At 51.0% G+C, this 18,753-nt stretch overlaps 6 protein-coding genes across 6 annotated transcripts; 4 read left to right on the plus strand and 2 right to left on the minus strand.

Moving 5' to 3' along the window:
* Positions 1-583: 583 nt before the first annotated feature.
* Positions 584-2,546, minus strand: N7539_006652 (putative acyl-CoA dehydrogenase; the record flags this gene model as incomplete). Its single annotated transcript, XM_056936253.1, has 5 exons — positions 584-1,077; positions 1,141-1,882; positions 1,960-2,234; positions 2,300-2,311; positions 2,432-2,546. 5 exons carry the CDS (start codon positions 2,544-2,546, stop codon positions 584-586), a joined length of 1,638 nt encoding a protein of 545 aa, XP_056788188.1.
* A 3,742-nt stretch (positions 2,547-6,288) lies between these two features.
* On the plus strand, positions 6,289-6,876 carry N7539_006653 (uncharacterized protein; the record flags this gene model as incomplete). Its single annotated transcript, XM_056936254.1, has 1 exon — positions 6,289-6,876. One exon carries the CDS (start codon positions 6,289-6,291, stop codon positions 6,874-6,876), a length of 588 nt encoding a protein of 195 aa, XP_056788189.1.
* Positions 6,877-7,712: 836 nt separating this feature from the next.
* On the minus strand, positions 7,713-11,460 carry N7539_006654 (proteasome regulatory particle base subunit RPN2; the record flags this gene model as incomplete). Its single annotated transcript, XM_056936255.1, has 5 exons — positions 7,713-8,063; positions 8,129-10,378; positions 10,432-10,958; positions 11,017-11,186; positions 11,321-11,460. The coding sequence occupies 5 exons, from the start codon at positions 11,458-11,460 to the stop codon at positions 7,713-7,715; spliced, it is 3,438 nt and encodes a 1,145-aa protein (XP_056788190.1).
* Positions 11,461-11,946: 486 nt separating this feature from the next.
* N7539_006655 (uncharacterized protein) lies at positions 11,947-13,323 on the plus strand (the record flags this gene model as incomplete). Its single annotated transcript, XM_056936256.1, has 1 exon — positions 11,947-13,323. One exon carries the CDS (start codon positions 11,947-11,949, stop codon positions 13,321-13,323), a length of 1,377 nt encoding a protein of 458 aa, XP_056788191.1.
* Positions 13,324-13,847: 524 nt separating this feature from the next.
* N7539_006656 (uncharacterized protein) lies at positions 13,848-14,941 on the plus strand (the record flags this gene model as incomplete). The annotated part of the gene is made up of 2 exons (XM_056936257.1): positions 13,848-14,098; positions 14,209-14,941. The coding sequence occupies 2 exons, from the start codon at positions 13,848-13,850 to the stop codon at positions 14,939-14,941; spliced, it is 984 nt and encodes a 327-aa protein (XP_056788192.1).
* A 1,272-nt stretch (positions 14,942-16,213) lies between these two features.
* On the plus strand, positions 16,214-18,685 carry N7539_006657 (putative Patatin family phospholipase; the record flags this gene model as incomplete). The annotated part of the gene is made up of 3 exons (XM_056936258.1): positions 16,214-16,492; positions 16,576-17,420; positions 17,473-18,685. The coding sequence occupies 3 exons, from the start codon at positions 16,214-16,216 to the stop codon at positions 18,683-18,685; spliced, it is 2,337 nt and encodes a 778-aa protein (XP_056788193.1).
* Positions 18,686-18,753: the final 68 nt, after the last annotated feature.

Genomic DNA, 18,753 nt, shown 5'->3' on the forward strand with positions numbered 1-18,753 from the left:
GTGCGCAAATGGTCTCTGTGTCACGCCCAACCTGATCTATTGATGTTTGGCTCCGCCGCCGTTGCCTGTGGCTAGCAGGCCGCCGCCGGTGATTGAACAACTGATAACCGTCAGGTCTCGTGTAAGACACAGCCCTCTGTTGAGACTCTTTGTAGCCTCAATATCTGTGAAAACGACAATGTGTTCGCCTCTCACGGTTATGCGCTTGTCATACGGCAAAATCGCTTGCTATCCAAATTACCAACAACATGCTCTAGCTTTGATTTCGGCAAAGCTACAGAGACAAGGTGCTTCATACAATGAATCAGGGTTCTCAACATCCTGTTGACAAACACACCAACAAGATGGATCGTCTCAAGCATTGCGGGCAAAGTAGGTTGATATCTATTACTTCGTGAAGTAATCCACATGGCATAATTTGAGAGCTACAGCAGGGGATATAGAGCGCACATGGTGATCCGATATCTTGACCAGCATCACAAGATGTTGTCTCATAGCGGAAGTCGCGAATAATGAACGCAAAAATGGGGAGTTCAATCAATATCATCTATGACTGTTGATATCGAAAGCGCACCTAAAGCGATTAGAGCTTCATGCCAAACATCTGGTGTACGCGGAGACTCTGGCGCATGCTCAAATCAAGCATAATTTCCTCGCTTCCACCAGGGATCGCATAGGCGCGCACGTCCCGGTACAGCCGCTCGATCTTGCCACCCTGACCCCCGCGGCTGTAACTCAAGCCGCCGAAAATTTGACTGGCCTCTCGGGCACAGAACTCAAAGACCTGGGTCGACTGGGCTTTCAAACCGGCGATGGCACCGCCCAACTTGAGCATGGCCTCCGTCTCCTCCATGCACTGACATTGGAAGATAATGTTCTCGAGCCAGTTGTAGGTAGCCTCGATCTGACGGGCCATGTGAGCCAACTTCATGCGAATCACTGGGTGATCGATGAGTTTCTTGCCAAAGGTGCGACGCTTGTGGGCGTATTTCATTGACTCCTCGTAACAAACGCGCGCAAATCGGACGCACTGGATGACAATGCCAATTCTTTCGTGGTTGAAGTTGGTCATGATCACTATTGATCGATTAGTATGTGCCTCTCACTTGTCAACACGCCCATTTGGACTGAGACACGTACCCTTGAAGCCCTGATTCTCTTTGCCAATAAGGTTCTCCACAGGGACCTTGACGTCCTCAAAGGTGACATAGGTAGTGCCACTGCTCCAGACGCCCTGACAATCCATACGGCGAGTGCTGACACCACCAGCCTCGCGCTCAATCAGTAGCACACTGAGGCCCTCCATGCCAGGCTTGCCAGTCCGCACGGCAGTGGTGAAGTAATCAGACCAGATACCGTTGGTGATCCACTTCTTCTCGCCGTTGACGATGTAGTGCTTACCATCCTCCGAGAGCTTTGCCTCACAGCCGAGGTTGGCAACGTCACTGCCTGCATCAGGTTCGGTAATAGCCAAGCAGATGCGCTTGTCACCCGCCAGAATCCCCGGCAGGATTCGATCTACCAGCTCCTTCTTACCGAACTTGACGAGAGGCGGACAGCCGATGCCGAAGCCACCGATGAGGTTCCAGACAAGACCGCCGCTGCCGGCGCGCGACAGCTCGTCAGTCAGAAGCATCTCATGGAACAGATCCCAGCGTTCCGGCGACACAGACTTGACTCGGTTGGGGGTGTATTTTTCAGGATACTTGACACCCAAAAGGCCGGCCAGGTAACCGCGTTCACCCATTTGCTTGTAGATGGTGTCTGGAACCTGCTTGCCCTCGTCCCATTCCGTGACGTAGGGCTCGATCTCCGTATCGACCCATTCCCGAACTTCTTCTCGAAGAGCCACGTGGGAATCATTATGGTAAGGGGAGGAGTACTGAAGTGAAAAGATTCATGCGTGTCAGCCTTTGTTCATCGCCGCAAACTTTCACCATTGTAGCGCAGAAGACTTACACCCTGGTACCAGCTCGGATCCGCGAAGGGGATAAGATCACCAAACGGATCCAAGGGCTCAGCCGTTGCTGCAGGCTGGCGGTCTGTCGAGGTTGTTTGCGCAACTGGAGCGACAGATTTCTTGGGAGGGGCGGCGGGAGCCGGTGCAGGCGCCGCGGCTTTCTTGGTGTTCAACGAGCCGACCTGCAGCTGCGCCTTATACTTCTTCAAAATTCCCTCGTTATGGTATTTCCAGAACTGCTTTGAGGCATCTTTGCCTGCGACTCGCTGGAGGACTGTTAAGAGTCGGAGTAAGTCTGTGTTCGGCCAGTGTGGGCGGCAAGCTTCCGCAGTGACGTACTTTTCTTCCCGCCTGTCCCACAATTCAGACTGTTAGTATGCGCATGTGATCAACGCGAGCAAGGTCACGGTACGGAATGGCAGCCGAGGCTTTCTGTGATATCTCTTGCTAGATGGAAGGAGCCACACTTACCAGGGTGTTCATCCTGAAAATTAGTGACATCGTAAACGTCCTCATCGACAATAATCCACAAACTATCCCCCTTACTGTGAGAAGCAACGTCTTCCTTGCTGAAAGTTTTGGACATTGTGGTTCACTGTAAGTTCGTATATCGAGAGCGACAAGGTCGGGTTGAGCGACAAGCGAGGTGGTATGGAGAATGGGCCGAAATGATAACCTGAATATGGTCTATTCACTCTACGTATCACCGAGGAACAAGGGTTGTGTGGAATAGGGAAATCGAAAACTAAGTCTGGGGTAAGATGGGGCGCATCCGCTATATAAATAAGTCCAGCGCGGGAGCGAAGGAACCATGGGCAGCCTCCGCTTTCCAACCACCTGGCAGCTGGCCTTTTCTACCTCCTCCAGAGCCCGTGCTCATACGACTTGAAGTAATCTACCCAAATAAGTCAGCAAGCCTCGGAGCATGCTATCTAGCATCCTGCATCTTGCCCTGCTCTCCAGATCTTCAGCTGCGTTCCTCGGTCATTTGAGGTGCTGGTAATTGTGATCAACATCCGTTATGCAGCCTCCCATTGGCTACGTTTGCGTCATCAGCTGCTTGACATGCCGAGGCGACCTGCTTACTAAGCTTGGAGAGAGCACCTTGTGAGCATGTGAAAATGGGGATTTGGATCACGAGCGGCTGCCGCGTTGTTGGACTTGTGAGAGAGCAAGCTCGGGGTATTTGTGATTTGTTGATGGCAGTCATGGTCTCACTTTACCTGGGCTGCACTACTCGGGTCAGTCTGATCATCTTTTGTGATACTCCTGACGTACTTCAGTCTTTAACTGTCGCTGATCACTGCTGGTTCCCAGCCCGAAGCTTCAGTATCTCAAGGTGTCACGTGAGGAGAGTGGAAAAAGCGCCAGGCGGAATGCAAGCATGGAGTATTGATATAGTCACCGAGTGTACCTATTCAACATTAAACTGGTCACCCACGCCGTGCCTTCTAGAGGATATAACAAGATCGAATCCAGTCCCAAACCACGACTACACAGCATGCGACGCCATCATTGAATAGTTTGACAAATTGTGTATAGTCTTGTCGGTTTGTGATATGAGAAGGCGCTATGAGCGGGACTCGCATTGAGCCACGTCGCTAACATTTCACAAGTGTTCATTAGAAATATAAGCTGTTTGTGCGTTTGAAGAAACATCAATAGATATCACGGCATCGTCAAGCTTCATTCAGCTTTCCCTCGAATATCGTTAAAAGTTCACCTTGAAATGCTGGACGATCCCCATTTATCGAGCCAGCCTCGACCAAGTCGCCATACTTTGAGAGTCTTGATTCGTCTACGGGAGATTCGATACCTCCTTGGAACTGAAATTGTTACGGCTCACCCGTCTTGCACCGTACACAGTAGTATACAGTTTTATCACAGGAAAGAAGATCAAGAATTGTCAACGAAATAAGAACACCCCGGCATCACGTCCTGGAACAGAGGCGACAAGGAAAAGTGGCGCAACGGGCCAGGCAGCGGGCGGCGCCTGAGTCTGGTGGAAAATCAAGCACAGCGATGGATTCACCCACCATTTTCTTCTGAATGATTGCCGTGTTTGTCTGTGGGCCCAAGGCAGAACTACTTCGAAGTTCTCACGAGCACATGCCCCACACATTTCTTCCGTGAACACTACTATATAGCGCGTAATGGGACCAGTGAGGTCCACTTACCCTGAGGTCGCTATTCAGTTTGAAACTGTGCTATACGGCTATAGTCCTAGCTGCCGCGTACTCGGGGGCTCTGCCAGTCTACTCTCTCTTTTCACTTTCATCTTCTTCGCTTCGTCAAGATCAGACGAGCGCGCGGTAAACGATCACCAGACCAGACCGCGGTCTATGAGGTGTACATAGCCGCCGAGTTAGTAGGATCTCAACGATCAAGGTGTCTTCTTCTTCTTCCTATTCTTCTTCTTCTTCTTCTTCTTCTTCTTCTACTTTATTTATATTATTACTCTATCATGACCTCTGTACGAGGATCCCTAGGACCTTAGGCAGAAAGCAGGCGCGTGATGGAGGCGCCCGAGTGCATTTTTCATCTGTTCGCTCGGCTGCCGGCTGAGTTACGGCTGGCGATCTGGCGGGAATGCCTCCCACGCCGGGTTTCCGAGCTAGACTGTCCAGTGTCCACTCCCGGCCGAGGTGTATAATTGGATCTGTTAGGACCTGTGAGGACCTGTGAGGACCTGTGAGGACCTGTGAGGACCTGTGAGGACCTGTGAGGACCTGTGAGGACCTGTGAGGACCTGTGAGGACCTGTGAGGACCTGTGAGGACCTGTGAGGACCTGTGAGGACCTGTGAGGTCCTGTGAGGTCCTGTGAGGTGATGAAGAATAAGAGTGAGAGTGAGAAGATCTGAGGTGTACTGTAGGGTACCCTTGTATTCCAGACTAATCATTAAGGAGTCTAGATTTATCTGTCCTGTCCTTCGCAGGTGTTCCCGTAGTAGGTCATGTGACCCGATTATCACGTGATCCCATGGGGGTTCAGGATCTCATCTATGTAGGCCTGTGGTGTGGAGGCCGTAACACTCTTAGGGGACGCGCCTGTATAAGTAGTCGAAATATACGAGGAAGCGAGAGTGACGGCCTTTTTTGACTTAGCCGAGGAATATAAAGGTAAAGGCGACATCAGGGCCTATTAGATATTCTACAGAGAAAGCGCAGAGGCTCTTTCGCGGGAGTTACACGACCTTGTGGTCAAGCGATTCGGCTCCCAACAACAAGCGCCAAAAATACATCCAGCACTTATGTTTCGACTTTATACCAAAATATGCAACCATTCGAATCCAGCAGATGATGAACATAGTCCTTGAAATTTCGAAATGGATAATGATGATGAAAAAGACACGGAGGAAGAGGAAGAGAGAGAGAAAGACTGAAAGAGGAAGAGAGAAAGAAAGAGAAAAAAAGAAACGAGAGGAGGGGGGAGAGGATTTATACCATATGATGGCTATTTGTTTACCGCTTGTGCGTCTGCTGGGATTGCTACCATACTCGCATACACAGGACACTTATTCCCACAATAGCGCCACAAACTGGAGCAGAAATTCCGTCTCTGCGGGCACGCACCGTGCACGTTGTGATCATTTGCAAGCGACGGTATATACCGAGCACGTCGCTTACATGAACTCGTGACATAATGACGGTGATCTAAATTCTAATGCAGCGAGCATTATCTTTAGGTACCTTAAATGCATGTAGCGCGCTCATCGATGAGCTGTACGTAATTGATTAAATGCGGCTCAAAGGCAGGATCATGTGCTTTCACAAGGCTCGGGCCGAGCCCCACTTCCCCGCGAGTCGATAAGTGTGGCTTGGACAAAGTAGCTAGCGTTTATCAAATTGAGCATACTCGGAGATGGATGAATTGAAATTTGAGTTTTTTCCGCGACTCGGTAATGTCAATCGAGTGGTCTGTGGTGCCTCAATGACCTAGGTGCAATATATAGCAGAAGTGCATCAGAGTCATAGTCAGCCGGTGTTCACGAGCTTCCCTAATATAAGCCTGCTGGCTTACATATTTTGCAAGAAAAGAACGATCGCGACAAGTTTGCCTACTTTAAGATTGACCCTAAAATGCTGCTTCTCAATGCCATTTATCTATTCGCTGATGAAAATGCGTCCTTGACCACACGGCACTCCACTGACCTAGGACTAAGGCAACATGTGTCCCAACAGCAAACGATTCTCGGCACAAGCCATCACCATATCCCCCATTTCGACCTCGCTCAATCATTCAAAACCGTCGATCCAATGTTGCTTTGTTGACGCTCAATAATTATCACCCTCTCCAGTCATCCTCATACGAAACATCGAAAGGATAATGTCCCACGAATACGATTTTGTCATCTTCGTCGCCAGAGGGTCATGCAATCGCCGCGTGTCCAGACAACAAGCCGCTGAAGAATTTCATGCTCTCCAAACTAGCCTCAAGTACACCAAAATTTGCTACGAGGACGCATACGGCCCCATCACAGGCGACTGGGAGTTTCACGAATTCTTGTGGCCATCGACTCTCGAGCTACCCGAAGTCAGCGATACGGCTCGTTTTTTTGCAGAACGTACCTCAAAGCTGGAAGATACAGACAAAGAGATGATGATTGTCCTCAACGGCTGGGATGGCTTGACGGCTCACAAGGATTCCTTGAGCATGCTTTTGAGAGAGCGTGCTTCTCAAATCACTCTCCGCATTTTTACCGACCAACCACGGGCTTTCTACCAAGTCAATGTTGCACAACTATTTTGGTTATTTGATGAAATGGTGAGAGTAGATGGAGAAGAAGAAGAGAAAGCATTAGGGGAGAAGGAGCATATGGGCCCGCTCCTCAGTTCGATTGAGGCTCACCTGGAGTATTCCACCGGCCTATTCTACCGCCACTTCACGGCAAATCGATCCGCAAGCGCTCCCTGAATCACTCAATGTTCCGCTTGATCTCGGAAGCTGTTCGTCAACATGTGGTGTGCAGGGAAGATTTAAGTCTCGGTGATACACTTTCTTTGCGAAGATTAGGCAGGATAGCGAGCGAACTAGGAGGCTTGCCTGAATCTTATGTGATGAGGATCGTTGAAAATGGGACCGTGTCTGTACCATGGCTCTGCCTGAAGTACCTCAGCTCTATCCAGTTGGTTTGAAGAACTACAGGCCTGAAATAATCCTGGGTAGTCCAGTTAACATCCATTTGACATGATTCCTGAAGCTCGAAGACTTTCGTACTGTAAAGACAAGTTCCCGCGACACTGCCTTCAGTATTGCATGTTGCGACCTGCCACCCATCGAAACGAGAGTCGGGAGATAGTCGGCTTTCGCACTTTGCTCAGCCCCGGGTATCCTCGAGCCAAAGACTGAAAGATTGTGATATGCTCATTGAAGTTCCAAGCTCTGATGAGGTGGTCCATAAACCCTGCGGTCCTTTCTTGCTGCCTTGATTAACCTTCATTAATCAACTTCCTACGAGTAGTAAGAACAAATGAGGACAAAAATTGAGAAATCGAATCCTACGACCATAAGCAAGACTTACGCATTGACCAGATACCGCTTGTTTCATTTATGTCCGGCCGGCTCCGGATCGGTATAACTTACTCCGCTCGTAACGCGATTGATTTTGCAGCATCAGACTAGTAATGATTGACGATTGCAAGAACGTTTGCTCCATACAGACAGGCACAGATCAACGCCCCTGAAGAGACGAAGAGTAAGTCTATTAATACATTGATTCTTCATCAAAGGAACTAAGTAACTCAGATCCACTACTCCTCCTCGGCATCTGTTTCATAAGTAAACTCATCTGGGACAGGTGCATCCTCGACTCCCTCATCATCTTCATCCACAGGATCCAAACAACCCACAGCGGCAATCGCAGCTTGTGCGGAATAGAACTGGGCCAGGATAGCACTAGCAGCGTCACGAGCAGTGTCACGAGTAGTGTCACGTTGAGGAGTGTCCGACCCTTCGCCCTCAATCCCAGCCCGGAGACTGTCCCGGAGTGTCTCTCCAGCAGACGCAGGGGCTTGAGGCTTCTTACGACTTGCCTCAAGCTCGATAGTCTCGCGGGGTTCCTCGGGTTGGTTGTCGAGGACAACAACAACGCCACCGGTAGGCTAGAGACGAAAGGGATGTTAGAAAATGTCTAAGCAGCGCAGTTGAAAAACAGAGGGAAACCTACCCTCTTGACAGGTTCGTATCGGGGATCAGGGAATGTGAGGTATTTGAGTTGCGGCGGAAGAACTCGTGACATGTTGTCCAGTTCGTAGCCAACCTTCTCACGCTCTGCTTTCTTTCGTTGGTTTTCAGCAACAGCCTTGTCACCATCCTTAGTCGCCTCTTCACCGTCGATAGCACCAGTTCCCTCCTCCACGTCCATCTTCTCTGGCAGCTGATCAGAAAGCTTGGGTGTCGTGGGTGTTTGATCAATATCCATGCTCTCCCGCCGAGCCTGCTTCTCCCGTCGCTGAGCGCGGCGTTTGGCCTGAGCAGTAGTAGAAAGTACCGCAGTCTTCACCTTCTCGGGGGCCTCCTCGGTCTTGACCTGCTGTTCGGGGGGATAGTCGAATAGGCTAGGGCGAGTGTTGCTGTGGAATTTGAACTTCGGAGCTTCCAGCTTCTGGTCCACTCCGATCACAGCAGTGGGGGTAAAGCTGAGAGACAAGAAGTGGGAAAGGGGGAACCAATACCAATACTGGACAAAGACAGCAGCGCCGACAATGCCCGGCATGTTGAGGTTTCCAGTTTGGGTTTGCAGGCTGATGGTACAGTTGCGACCACCAGCATCAATGATACCGAGGGCTATGGCGCAGCCAAACTTGGCCATGGCGTCTTCATGACGATCACCAATCATCTTCAGCATGGCCTTTCGAAGGCTGGTGACACGAGGATTCATGGCCTCGTTCTGTTGGACAAGGACCATGGACAAGGCAATTAGGGCGCCTTGACGCACAAAGTCAGTCGAATCTTTGAGCATTGGCTCGAGTAAATCAATCGCTTCATCCAAGCCGGTTCCGGCACAAGAGATACCCAACGCCATAGCAGCACCATATCGGACATGGGGATTATAAGACTCGGAGAGTAGCTCAACCATACGCGGAACGCTTTGATGCTTTCGGAACAAAATGAAACCCAAACTGAGAACAGCGACACGGCGCACATCATCGTTCACATCGCTGACTGCAACATGAAGAAGCTTCCGTACTGCCTTGTTGCTGCCACTACCGCAGTATGCGAGCGCAATCGTCATGATACCGCCATAACGGAGTGTTGGATCGGGATCACCCAAGAGCCCATTGATCAGCTCATCGGCAGCTTCCTGTCGACCGTACATGATCAAAGCCATACCCATTGCCAGACCGCGGACGATCTTCTCATGTTGAGTATCGTGTGCATACTGAATCATGTCTTCGAGCGCCTTCATATTGCCAGTGCCCAGCATAACAAGACCCATTGCGAGACCCACGGCTTCGCCATTCAGAGCGGAGTCGGTGTACAGCACGTTTCTCAGATCTTCATAAATGCCTTCGTCGCCTGTGGCCATACCTGCAACGCCAAGGCCGAGCGCACCACCATGCTGGACAACTTCTTCCGTTGCTTTCTTGAAGTAGTCTCGGATGATGTCGACAGCCATGCCACCATGATTAGCATAAATCAGACCATATGCATACAGTGAACCACCCTGGCTGTAGACAGAGTTGGAACCGCCTCCAACTCCAGCGATTTGATCTCTGGGCAAATACGGCTCCAACAGAGTCTGGCCCTGGTTCAAATTTCCACGATGAATCACACCTAAAGCAGCCGTGGCAGTGAACTTTGACCAGTTGACTGCTTTGCCCAACCACTCCAAATTGTCACGGAAGAACTTGTCTCGTGTGGTACCAGCGTGCATGAAGGCATTCGATATAGTGACTGCAGTGTGGAAAATAGAGTTGCGAGCTTCTAGGCTGTCTCGCACCTTATCTAAGATCGCCATATCCGTTCGGTTGTTTTGGTAAAGGAATTCCAAATTGAGCTCGATGGTCTTCAAGCCGTCCAGAATTGTGAGGATATTCTTGAAAGCAAGCGTTGATTCTTCAGACAGCTTGCTCTGTTCTCCTGATGGCCGCGTAGAACTCGATTGCTCATCAAGGAGCTTGTCAGACTCCTTAGGCTCGGCATTCGCATCATTTGACGTATCAGGCTGCGCTTCGGGAAGCAGGTCGTCAATTTCCTGGCGGACCTTTTGCAGGAATTCCTGGGTGCTGTTGTCGTAAAGGTCAAAGGATATTTGATAGGCTACTGCCAGGGAGCGTGAATCACCCTTATCGACGAGCTGACGGAGAATGTTGGTTGCCATCGAGTGTTCGTTGAGATAAACAACACATTTGGCGATCGAAAAGTAATCAGGCGCGGGGATTTCGTTGAGTAGGTCAAGAATGAGTTTGAGAATCTACTCGCATGTCGTTAGAGATCTGCATCCAATACGGGCAAGAAATTACCAACCTCACTGCGGAAGGCCCGCTCCTGAATGATTCCCATGCAAATGTCCAAAACATATTCCATGAGCTCCTCGCTCCTGCGATACTCCCCTTGTTGTTGCTTCTTCCCGTCTTGACTGGCACGCAAGATGGCCATGCGAAGCACCTCAAGGCTCTTGGCCTCCACGGCAATACCAATTACCTGGCGATAACGTTTCTGGCGGAAGCACTCCTCGAAGAGGCGCTCGATTACAGCCTGCAGTTGTCCTTGCACCCCACGCTTCAAAACCAGGGACGTCTCATCTTGTTGAACGCTAGACTGGTCGCCGCTGGGTCGAGCGGCATCAGTACCCGAAGTCTCTTCACGCGACAGCAAGGATTTCGACGGCAGGGCGGACTTGGAGAAAGGCGTAATTGGCGACGTCAAGCTCGCAGATGTGCTTGTCGCGCCGTCACCAGAGGCAGGGAAAGAAGTGTTCAAATTGGCAGACTGATCCCCAGGGTTTCGACGTTGGGCAGCGGACAAGGCAATGAAGGTATCGACACATTTGGCTGCGTTGACATTTAGTAAATCCACCAGACACGCTCCGAGTGGCGCTTGACAACTCACCAATGATAGTCTCCTCATACTCGCCACCGCTATCAAGCTTGAACAAGTTTCCTGCGCCGAGCGCCAACACCATGCTTTCATTGTATTCCTGCAGGTGATAGTACACCTTCGAGGCAACCAGGGCAGCGAGTTCACGTTCGGGGAATGATTCATCTTCGTAGAGTGCCTCGCTGTGAATGTGCCTGTTAGCTTCGTCTGCAGAGCCAAGGCACGGTGATGGAACCACAAGGATGCTAGATGGGATTGCTGGAGATAGTCGATTCGGCGAGTAATATGGCGAAACAGCTTTGTGGCTTGAACTTACATGTCCGGGACCGCTTTAACAACCTCTGTCCATAGGAGGTCAATTTGCGAATCTAGTGACTTTAAGGCGAAGACCTTGAGCTCCGAATCAGGCTCTGAAAGAAAGCCGACCAGACCGGCGGCCGAAGCAACTCCAACCATCTTTCAATGCAAAGTGGCCGTTGTTCCTATGACCGTGATGAACTGAGTTATGAACGACAGTGTCAGGGTGCAGTGTTGACCGAGAGAAGCTCGGGGAAAGGGTAGCAGATCAGCTCCCAGCAGCGATACCGTGAGAGTAGGGAAGCAAAGAATGCTGGGGGAAAGTTCGCAGGTGGCGATGAAGGAAGTTCAATAGATGAATCAGATGTCGCAATGTGTTGGATGGGTGGAAGCTGGGAGCAGGCAGCAGAAGCTTTGCCGGCGCGAGTCAACGTCAACGGAGCTGACTGTATGATCACGTGACATAATGACGCCCATGTGGTCAGAGAGAGTCAGGTGGTCAGGAAAGGTCTTGTGGTCGCCATTTTTCAACTTAAGAGACAGCGATGGGGATTTGAAGGGAACTGGGCATCCTCTCAAATACTCTCAGAGGTCCATGGCCGTCTACTTCTTCTAGCATTTACCCGTACCCTTTCCTTGCGCAAAATGTCCACACTACTGCCACTACGAGGCCAGCGGGCCGCGGCGCTACCGGACGTCTCTCCAGTCTCACTCCGTGATCCGTTATTACAGATCGAGCGGCAAGCCAGTCTAATCCAACGCATACTTCAAGATCTCATTGACGCCCAAAGCGAGGGTCTAGCAGGAGGGCTTGGTCAGCCATCGCTGGACAGTACGTCGACTGTGAGTCTCACAAATGGTTCGGTTGCATTGGGTCGAGCGCCGTCTCCAGCAACGCCTGCGCGACGACAATCTTCAACGCGTATCAGCCTGGAAAAAGCAAGGCAAGCCATTTCTCGATCGATACTAGATCTCCTTAAACTTCGCGAGACTGAGAGCGCTGTGTTGTCCCTTCACGAAGAAGAGCGAGATAACGCGCTTGGGGAGATCCGCGACTTCTTGGCGAGAAAAAGAGGACTGCAGGAGGCTATATCGTCCGTCCGCAATGACCAACAAAGTCAGGAAGCTCATCGCCTCCGGCAAGAAGCCGCAAGCCTTGAGACTGAGATTGGTGATCTTGAAACCAGATTGTACGAAATGAAAGCTCATCATCGAAACCTGATCGTTCAAATATCGAGCATTGAGAACTCTATCGACGCGAAACGGTCCTCTTACACAGAGTCTTTATCTCTTCTCCAGTCCGATGTAGATACTTACCTCCGTAACCCACCAGTCCAGCAACTAGCCGGATTCTCGAATGAGTCTTCAATCTACACTTTGAAACCAGACCGACGCACACTCGAGTTGGCAGAGGAGCAATGGAAACTTGAGCGCGAGCACTTGCACACAAGGCATCTGGCAGTCGATGCAGAGATCGTTGCCCTCGAAGAAGGGGGTGATATCTGGAAACAGGCTGTCGCCGATCTCTCCACCTTCGAGAGTCTTCTTCGAACCCAAATGCGCTTGTACATAGAACGTCAATCCTCACTGGTCATTTCTGAGGATGAGCCGCTGCCCTTGCCTCTGAGGGAAATCGCAGCCAAGGTCTCGACAGAACTGGACAAGACAGCTTCCCGACTTGAGAACTTTCTGGAGCTTGCCAATAAGCGGGAGTGGAAATTACTTGTCTGTTGTCTGTCTGCGGAAGTTGAAGCACTCCACGAAGCTCGAGGGATCCTTCTGCCGGCGTTTGGAATACCCGTTCGCCTCGAGGCGGCTTCTTCAAATGGAGCATCGTCGGATGATGACTCCCCAGCTGGACCCAAGACAACGCAGGATGGGTTGTCTCGCCAGAAAGAAGACCGGGAGAGGGAGAACAGTGACTCGGAGCCTCCGGCGGATCTTTTGCAAGATGATTCTAACCACACAACCCACCCCATCTTACGATCAGACGATGATGAGCCAGATCCTGCCTGGCTTTGATTTTATCGTCCAGTGTTCACTATATCTTAGATAGCGTTTTGTAGATCAGGACTGGGAAATCCTACAACTCTTCACTTAAGCTTCACTCAAGAGAGGTGGGATGAGTAAATCACAATGGCTACCCGACCTTCAAGTCGCTTGATCAATGTGAGCAAAATTCTCATGCCAACTCATCTCCATTCAGGTGAGATGGAAGGCCAGTCCATATCTCTCGATCGCCGCTGAAACCGATCAATACGAAGACCTTCCCCCATATGATGTACCTCCACCTCAGGGTCGGTTCAGCCGTTCATTTGGCATGAATCAGTAGTAAATGAATATGATGATATCTTGAACGATTGGAGTAGCAATTCAGTCACTTTCATCTCCTGGATATACATATAAATGCCCGGTAGCGTCAAGGAATCTTTACGCGTGCCGTGAGCACTGGAAATAATCTATCATTATCCGCCCTATCGTCGCTTCCTCTTCATCTCCCCCGCCACCTCTCCGGGTTGGACTCATTGTTCAATACGGCCGCAGCGATGACTGTCCCATATGTATTAACGTTCCAGATACCATCCGTGCACGATGATTGCCAACTAGAATGTCGCCTTCGTCTGCCTGATTCGCTAAGAAGCGCGGAGCATCGGCATCATTCGTCCTTCACCATTCGAGGTGCTATCATTGCGCATCCGTACGCTCCTCTTGGTGGCTGCTATGATGATCCCGTCGTGACGTTTTTGAGCATGGAGCTGCTCCAAGCTGGATGCATCGTAGCAACGTTCAATTTCCGGTGGGTGTGTGAACTGAAATATTGCTATCACAATGTCCACGTCCTCCACTTTTTCTCGGCCGTGAGCCTTTCAGCTCGCTTCAACTTACTGACAAGATCTGATTCTTCAGGGGTGCAGGTGGCTCGGAAGGGCGTACGAGCTGGACAGGCAAACCCGAGCTGGGGGACTATGTTGCAGTCTACGGGTTTATGCTGAATTATCTCCATCACCTGCGCACAGTATTGTGCGTCGGCCCAAGGTCTGGGCCACGTGAAGCTGTCCACCTAATTCTTGGTGGCTACTCGTTTGGATCTCTCATCGCTTCACATGTGCCGGCTCTTGATGTCATGCTGGATCTATTCGGCACCAGGGGGACCGAGACTCCGCAAACCGCTATCAATAGGATTGGTAATGCCGCAAGGAGGATCGCTGACGAATGTCTACAATATCTCCTCCCCCCAGCCAAGGAATATCCGATCGGCACAAATGATGGGACCGACCAATCCCAACCTCATGCGTCCACCCAGATCTCATATCTGCTAGTGTCACCACTACTACCGCCTGTCAGTCAGCTTCTGACTGCTTTTACAGCGCTCACGGTAAACGTCGGGGGTCGAGCGTCTGCAAAAGTCCTGCCCGCCGGTCGGCCCACCGATCGGCTCAGTGCACATAGAACGCTGGCTCTCTTCGGAGATCAGGACACCTTTACATCTGCGCGAAAGCTCCGGCGATGGGTCGAAGAAATGAGTCGCATCTCCCAGAGCAAATTCCAACATTGTGAAATCGACGGCGCGGGGCACTTCTGGCGAGAGCCGGGGGTGGAGGCTTGCGCGCGACATGCTCTCCAAGAATGGCTTCAGTAGTAGTCATGGGACTCACTTGTTGCTTGCATGTGATTCCAGTGGCTCTTCGGACGTATCCCAACAAGTCTGCCGAGCTGAGTGTTGCAGACCTCTGCAATGTACGATGATTGCTGCGTGACTCGATACCTGGACAAAACTCTCAAACATCCGTTCGACAAAAAATTGTCTGCTATGATACTATTATCGATTGCTTCAAGGCCCAACTATGATTCCTAGCTGCCTACGAATTCAGACCAAAATTAGCTGCCGATCCATATCGCAATCCCGGTCTACAGTCAGAGCCCAAGAGCCAACATTCTTTCGGCAGAGCGCCTGGTCACGAGTGTCTCACATGCAAACACGTGCGAAATTTATAACTTGATCATCGCCAAGCATTGTAACTAGGCCAACCCACTTAGGTCCACAGTAGCCAAGATTGTTAGGAGGAAGTATCCAGGGATTCCAGGCATAGCGACAAGAGGAAGTAGTCAATAGTAAATTCATACTGTATGTCAGTCCAATGTGATCTATTGCGATCATCGGGCACCCAAAAACTGCCGAATTGAGGCTGGGCCGTTGCCTAACTCTCGAGGTCAGTAGGTGGTACTAATCGCAGCGAGAGTACCTACATTTCTTGATCAGATCGAGCGACCAGCCAAGCTTGATGACATACTGTAGCCATTCCTGGTGTAACAATTCGGGCGGAGTAATGCGAACGTCCCATGCGTGTTGTGATCAGCTTGTCAAGTCTGGCGCAGTTGTAGTAGATTACTAGATGCAACAGGATCCATCGAATTTCCTTGCAGGCGTATCCATGCACAGGTACCGATGCAGTGGCGGGCTGAGCGGCTCACCGAGGAGCAGGGGGCAAAATAAGGTCATCCGTCATAACGCGAATCGAGAGTCTATCCCACTTTTTCGGTCATTTTTCCCGGCAAGTGAGGCATCTCTCCCCCAGTTTTTGGATTGCAATCCACAGGGCTCCCCATGTGTCTTCATCAGCGACCCGCTCTGGGGAGAACGGAAAAGTTGGGGTCACCAAGTGGGTTCTAAGCGGTCCGCGTGACGTTTGTCCTCCTTCAGACCGCCAGGTTCCGCATTTCCTCCATATCCTTTGAGTCGTTCTTTCGATCTCTCTCGTCGAAACCCCGACCATCATATTCCCAAATTCGCCGGGAATATTGGTCGTTGTTGGAATCCTTACCGCGGATCTTGCTCTCACGTTTGCGCGAGGAGAATCACACTTATTCCCTGAAGTGGGCCCAATGACCCCGGCTGTATGGCTTGGCTCAAATGCGCACGTCTGCGATGTCGATGCTGGGCGACTCCACCATAATTCAACCACCATGTCAGAAGTCGGACTCCGATAGCGTGATTTCGTTCGCCTCACCGCCGAGCCGGTCTTTGACAAAGTCGATATCGATTCCGAGCATCTCGTCTGTGGTGAAAGGGTCCTTAAATTGGGCCGGGCAAACCCTTCATTCGTTTCGCGATGGACTGTCGGCCGAAGAACGAAGACGAAAAGCAGACATCGAGAATCGCAAGGAAGTACTGTACTTGCAAATAAAACACGTGAGTAACGGGCGTTCCATACCCTGCGACGGACGGCTGCATCTGTGGAGTTACCCGGCTGATCGTACCTGGGGGAACCGAAGGCTGTGTCGTACGAGGAATGGTCTGCCACCGCAAGCGAACTCGATCGGTTAGAAGACAACATCGCATGGAAGCGTACAACGGAATGTACGGAATATAACGCTGAGTTGGTCCAAGGACGCTTACGCCAGTTGGACGAGGCACGGATCAGCTGTGATGTGAGCCGTATGTTGTTTCTCGTCCGAACCGCGCTGAGTCGTGATTTGGGAAACATGAACAACGCGTCTTTATACCGCCATTCGCATACCGGAACAAAAGACCTCATAGACCAATATATAACAGCGGCACTTGACACTATCGACACATTGGTGGATCTGTCCGCCCATGGCCGTTGCGACGGACTGGAGCTAAAGTACATTCTGGACCAACTCCTCGCTGCACGCCAGGCCTTCGGTCGAAGTGCGCTCCTGTTCTCTGGTGGTGCGACCTTTGGCATGACCCATATAGGTGTGCTCAAGGCTCTATACGAGTCGAAACTCATTCCGCGCATCATCTCAGGCGCGTCAGCCGGCAGCATTGTGTGCGCGGTGTTTTGCACTCGGACCGATGATGAGCTGCCAGCTTTGCTAGAGACGTATGCGCACGGAAACTTTGCAGTTTTCAACGAGCAGGGCCAGGAGGAAAATATTTTCCAAAAGACAGCTCGATTCTTCAAGTACGGTTCTTTCCTTGAGATCGACCATCTGGCCAACACGATGCGTGCTTGGCTGGGGGATATTACATTTCAAGAAGCATACAACCGAACCCGACGGATTCTCAACATATGTGTTTCAAGCGCGGGTACATATGAACTACCGCGGCTCCTCAATTACATCTCGGCACCTAATGTTCTGATCTGGTCGGCAGTGTAAGTTGTTGTCTTGCTTCCATAGAAGGCTAAACTTACTAATCTCACCTAGCGCGGTTTCTTGCTCTGTTCCCTTCGTCTTTCGTCCTTACACCCTAATGGCTAAAGATCCACTGACCGGAGAAGCCACCCCGTGGAATGATCTACACAGACAGTACATCGATGGATCAGTCGATGGCGATCTACCGATGACACGGCTATCTGAAATGTTCAACGTCAATCATTTTATCGTGTCACAAGTGAACCCTCACGTTGTACCCTTTTTGCCAAAAGAGAACGGCCCGATTATCTCCTCGGAGCCGAGCAAATCCTTTATTCCGCAATGGATGAACACGATGACGCACCTCGCGAAAGATGAGGTGCTTCATCGAATGACGGTTCTGTCAGAGATGGGTGTCTTTTCTACTTCGATGACGAAAGCTGCATCAATCATTAATCAGAAATACAGTGGTGATATCAACATCTACCCGGAATTGATATCCTCCAATTTCCCACGCATTCTTGAGAACCCTACCACCGACTTCATGCTTCAAGCCTGTTTGAATGGGGAACGTGCAACGTGGCCCCGGTTGAGTAGGATCAGGAATGCATGCGCGATTGAGTTAGCGCTCGACCGCGCGGTTCAGCAGATGCGAGCCCGAGTCACTTTCTGTCCTAGTCGAGCAGGACTGTACACCGACAGCTACATCCGGCAGTCAGTCCAATCGCTGGATAATGGAAATGGCAGGGGGCGCCTCACAGACAGGAGACTGGGCTCGTCTAAAACAGAGCTTCACAAGAGACGCATGAAACTCCTGCCTCGCAGTGTGACTGCACCGGCATTACGAAAAGCGCGCAGCACTGTATCCCTTGAACATGCAGCTCCCCCCACGAGTGCACTAGCGCGGCCTCCGACTCAACGACGTCGATCGTCCACTGCAATCACCAATCGTGCTTTCACCTTTGATTCAAGTAGCGAGGAAGAAGACGAGGATGGCGGCCTTCACCGTCATTATTCTCCTTACCGGCGTGGGGAGCATTCAACGAACGGCACGGAGTCCAAAAATGAGAGACGCAGTTCTGTCCAAACGCGGCGGCCATCGATATCGTCCACGAGGCGGCGACGGTCTGCCTCGGACCGGCAAGCTTCGCCGACAGCTGTCTACTCGGCTATGGCGCGAGAGGTGTCGCTAGCCTTGTCTCCTTCCTCTCGCCATCAACTGAACATGACCCCGTCTATGAAAATTAGCTCGTCTGAGCAGCTCCAACCAAGAGTCAATATCTAAACGTGGTACACCATATTGGCACGTCTGATTCCTATTTTGTCCACTTCAGGCCAACCCGCGGAAGTGTT

The sequence above is a fragment of the Penicillium diatomitis genome (genome assembly GCF_028827545.1).
Source record: "Penicillium diatomitis strain IBT 30728 chromosome Unknown utg000009l_segment0_segment0, whole genome shotgun sequence".
Taxonomy (NCBI): domain Eukaryota; kingdom Fungi; phylum Ascomycota; class Eurotiomycetes; order Eurotiales; family Aspergillaceae; genus Penicillium; species Penicillium diatomitis.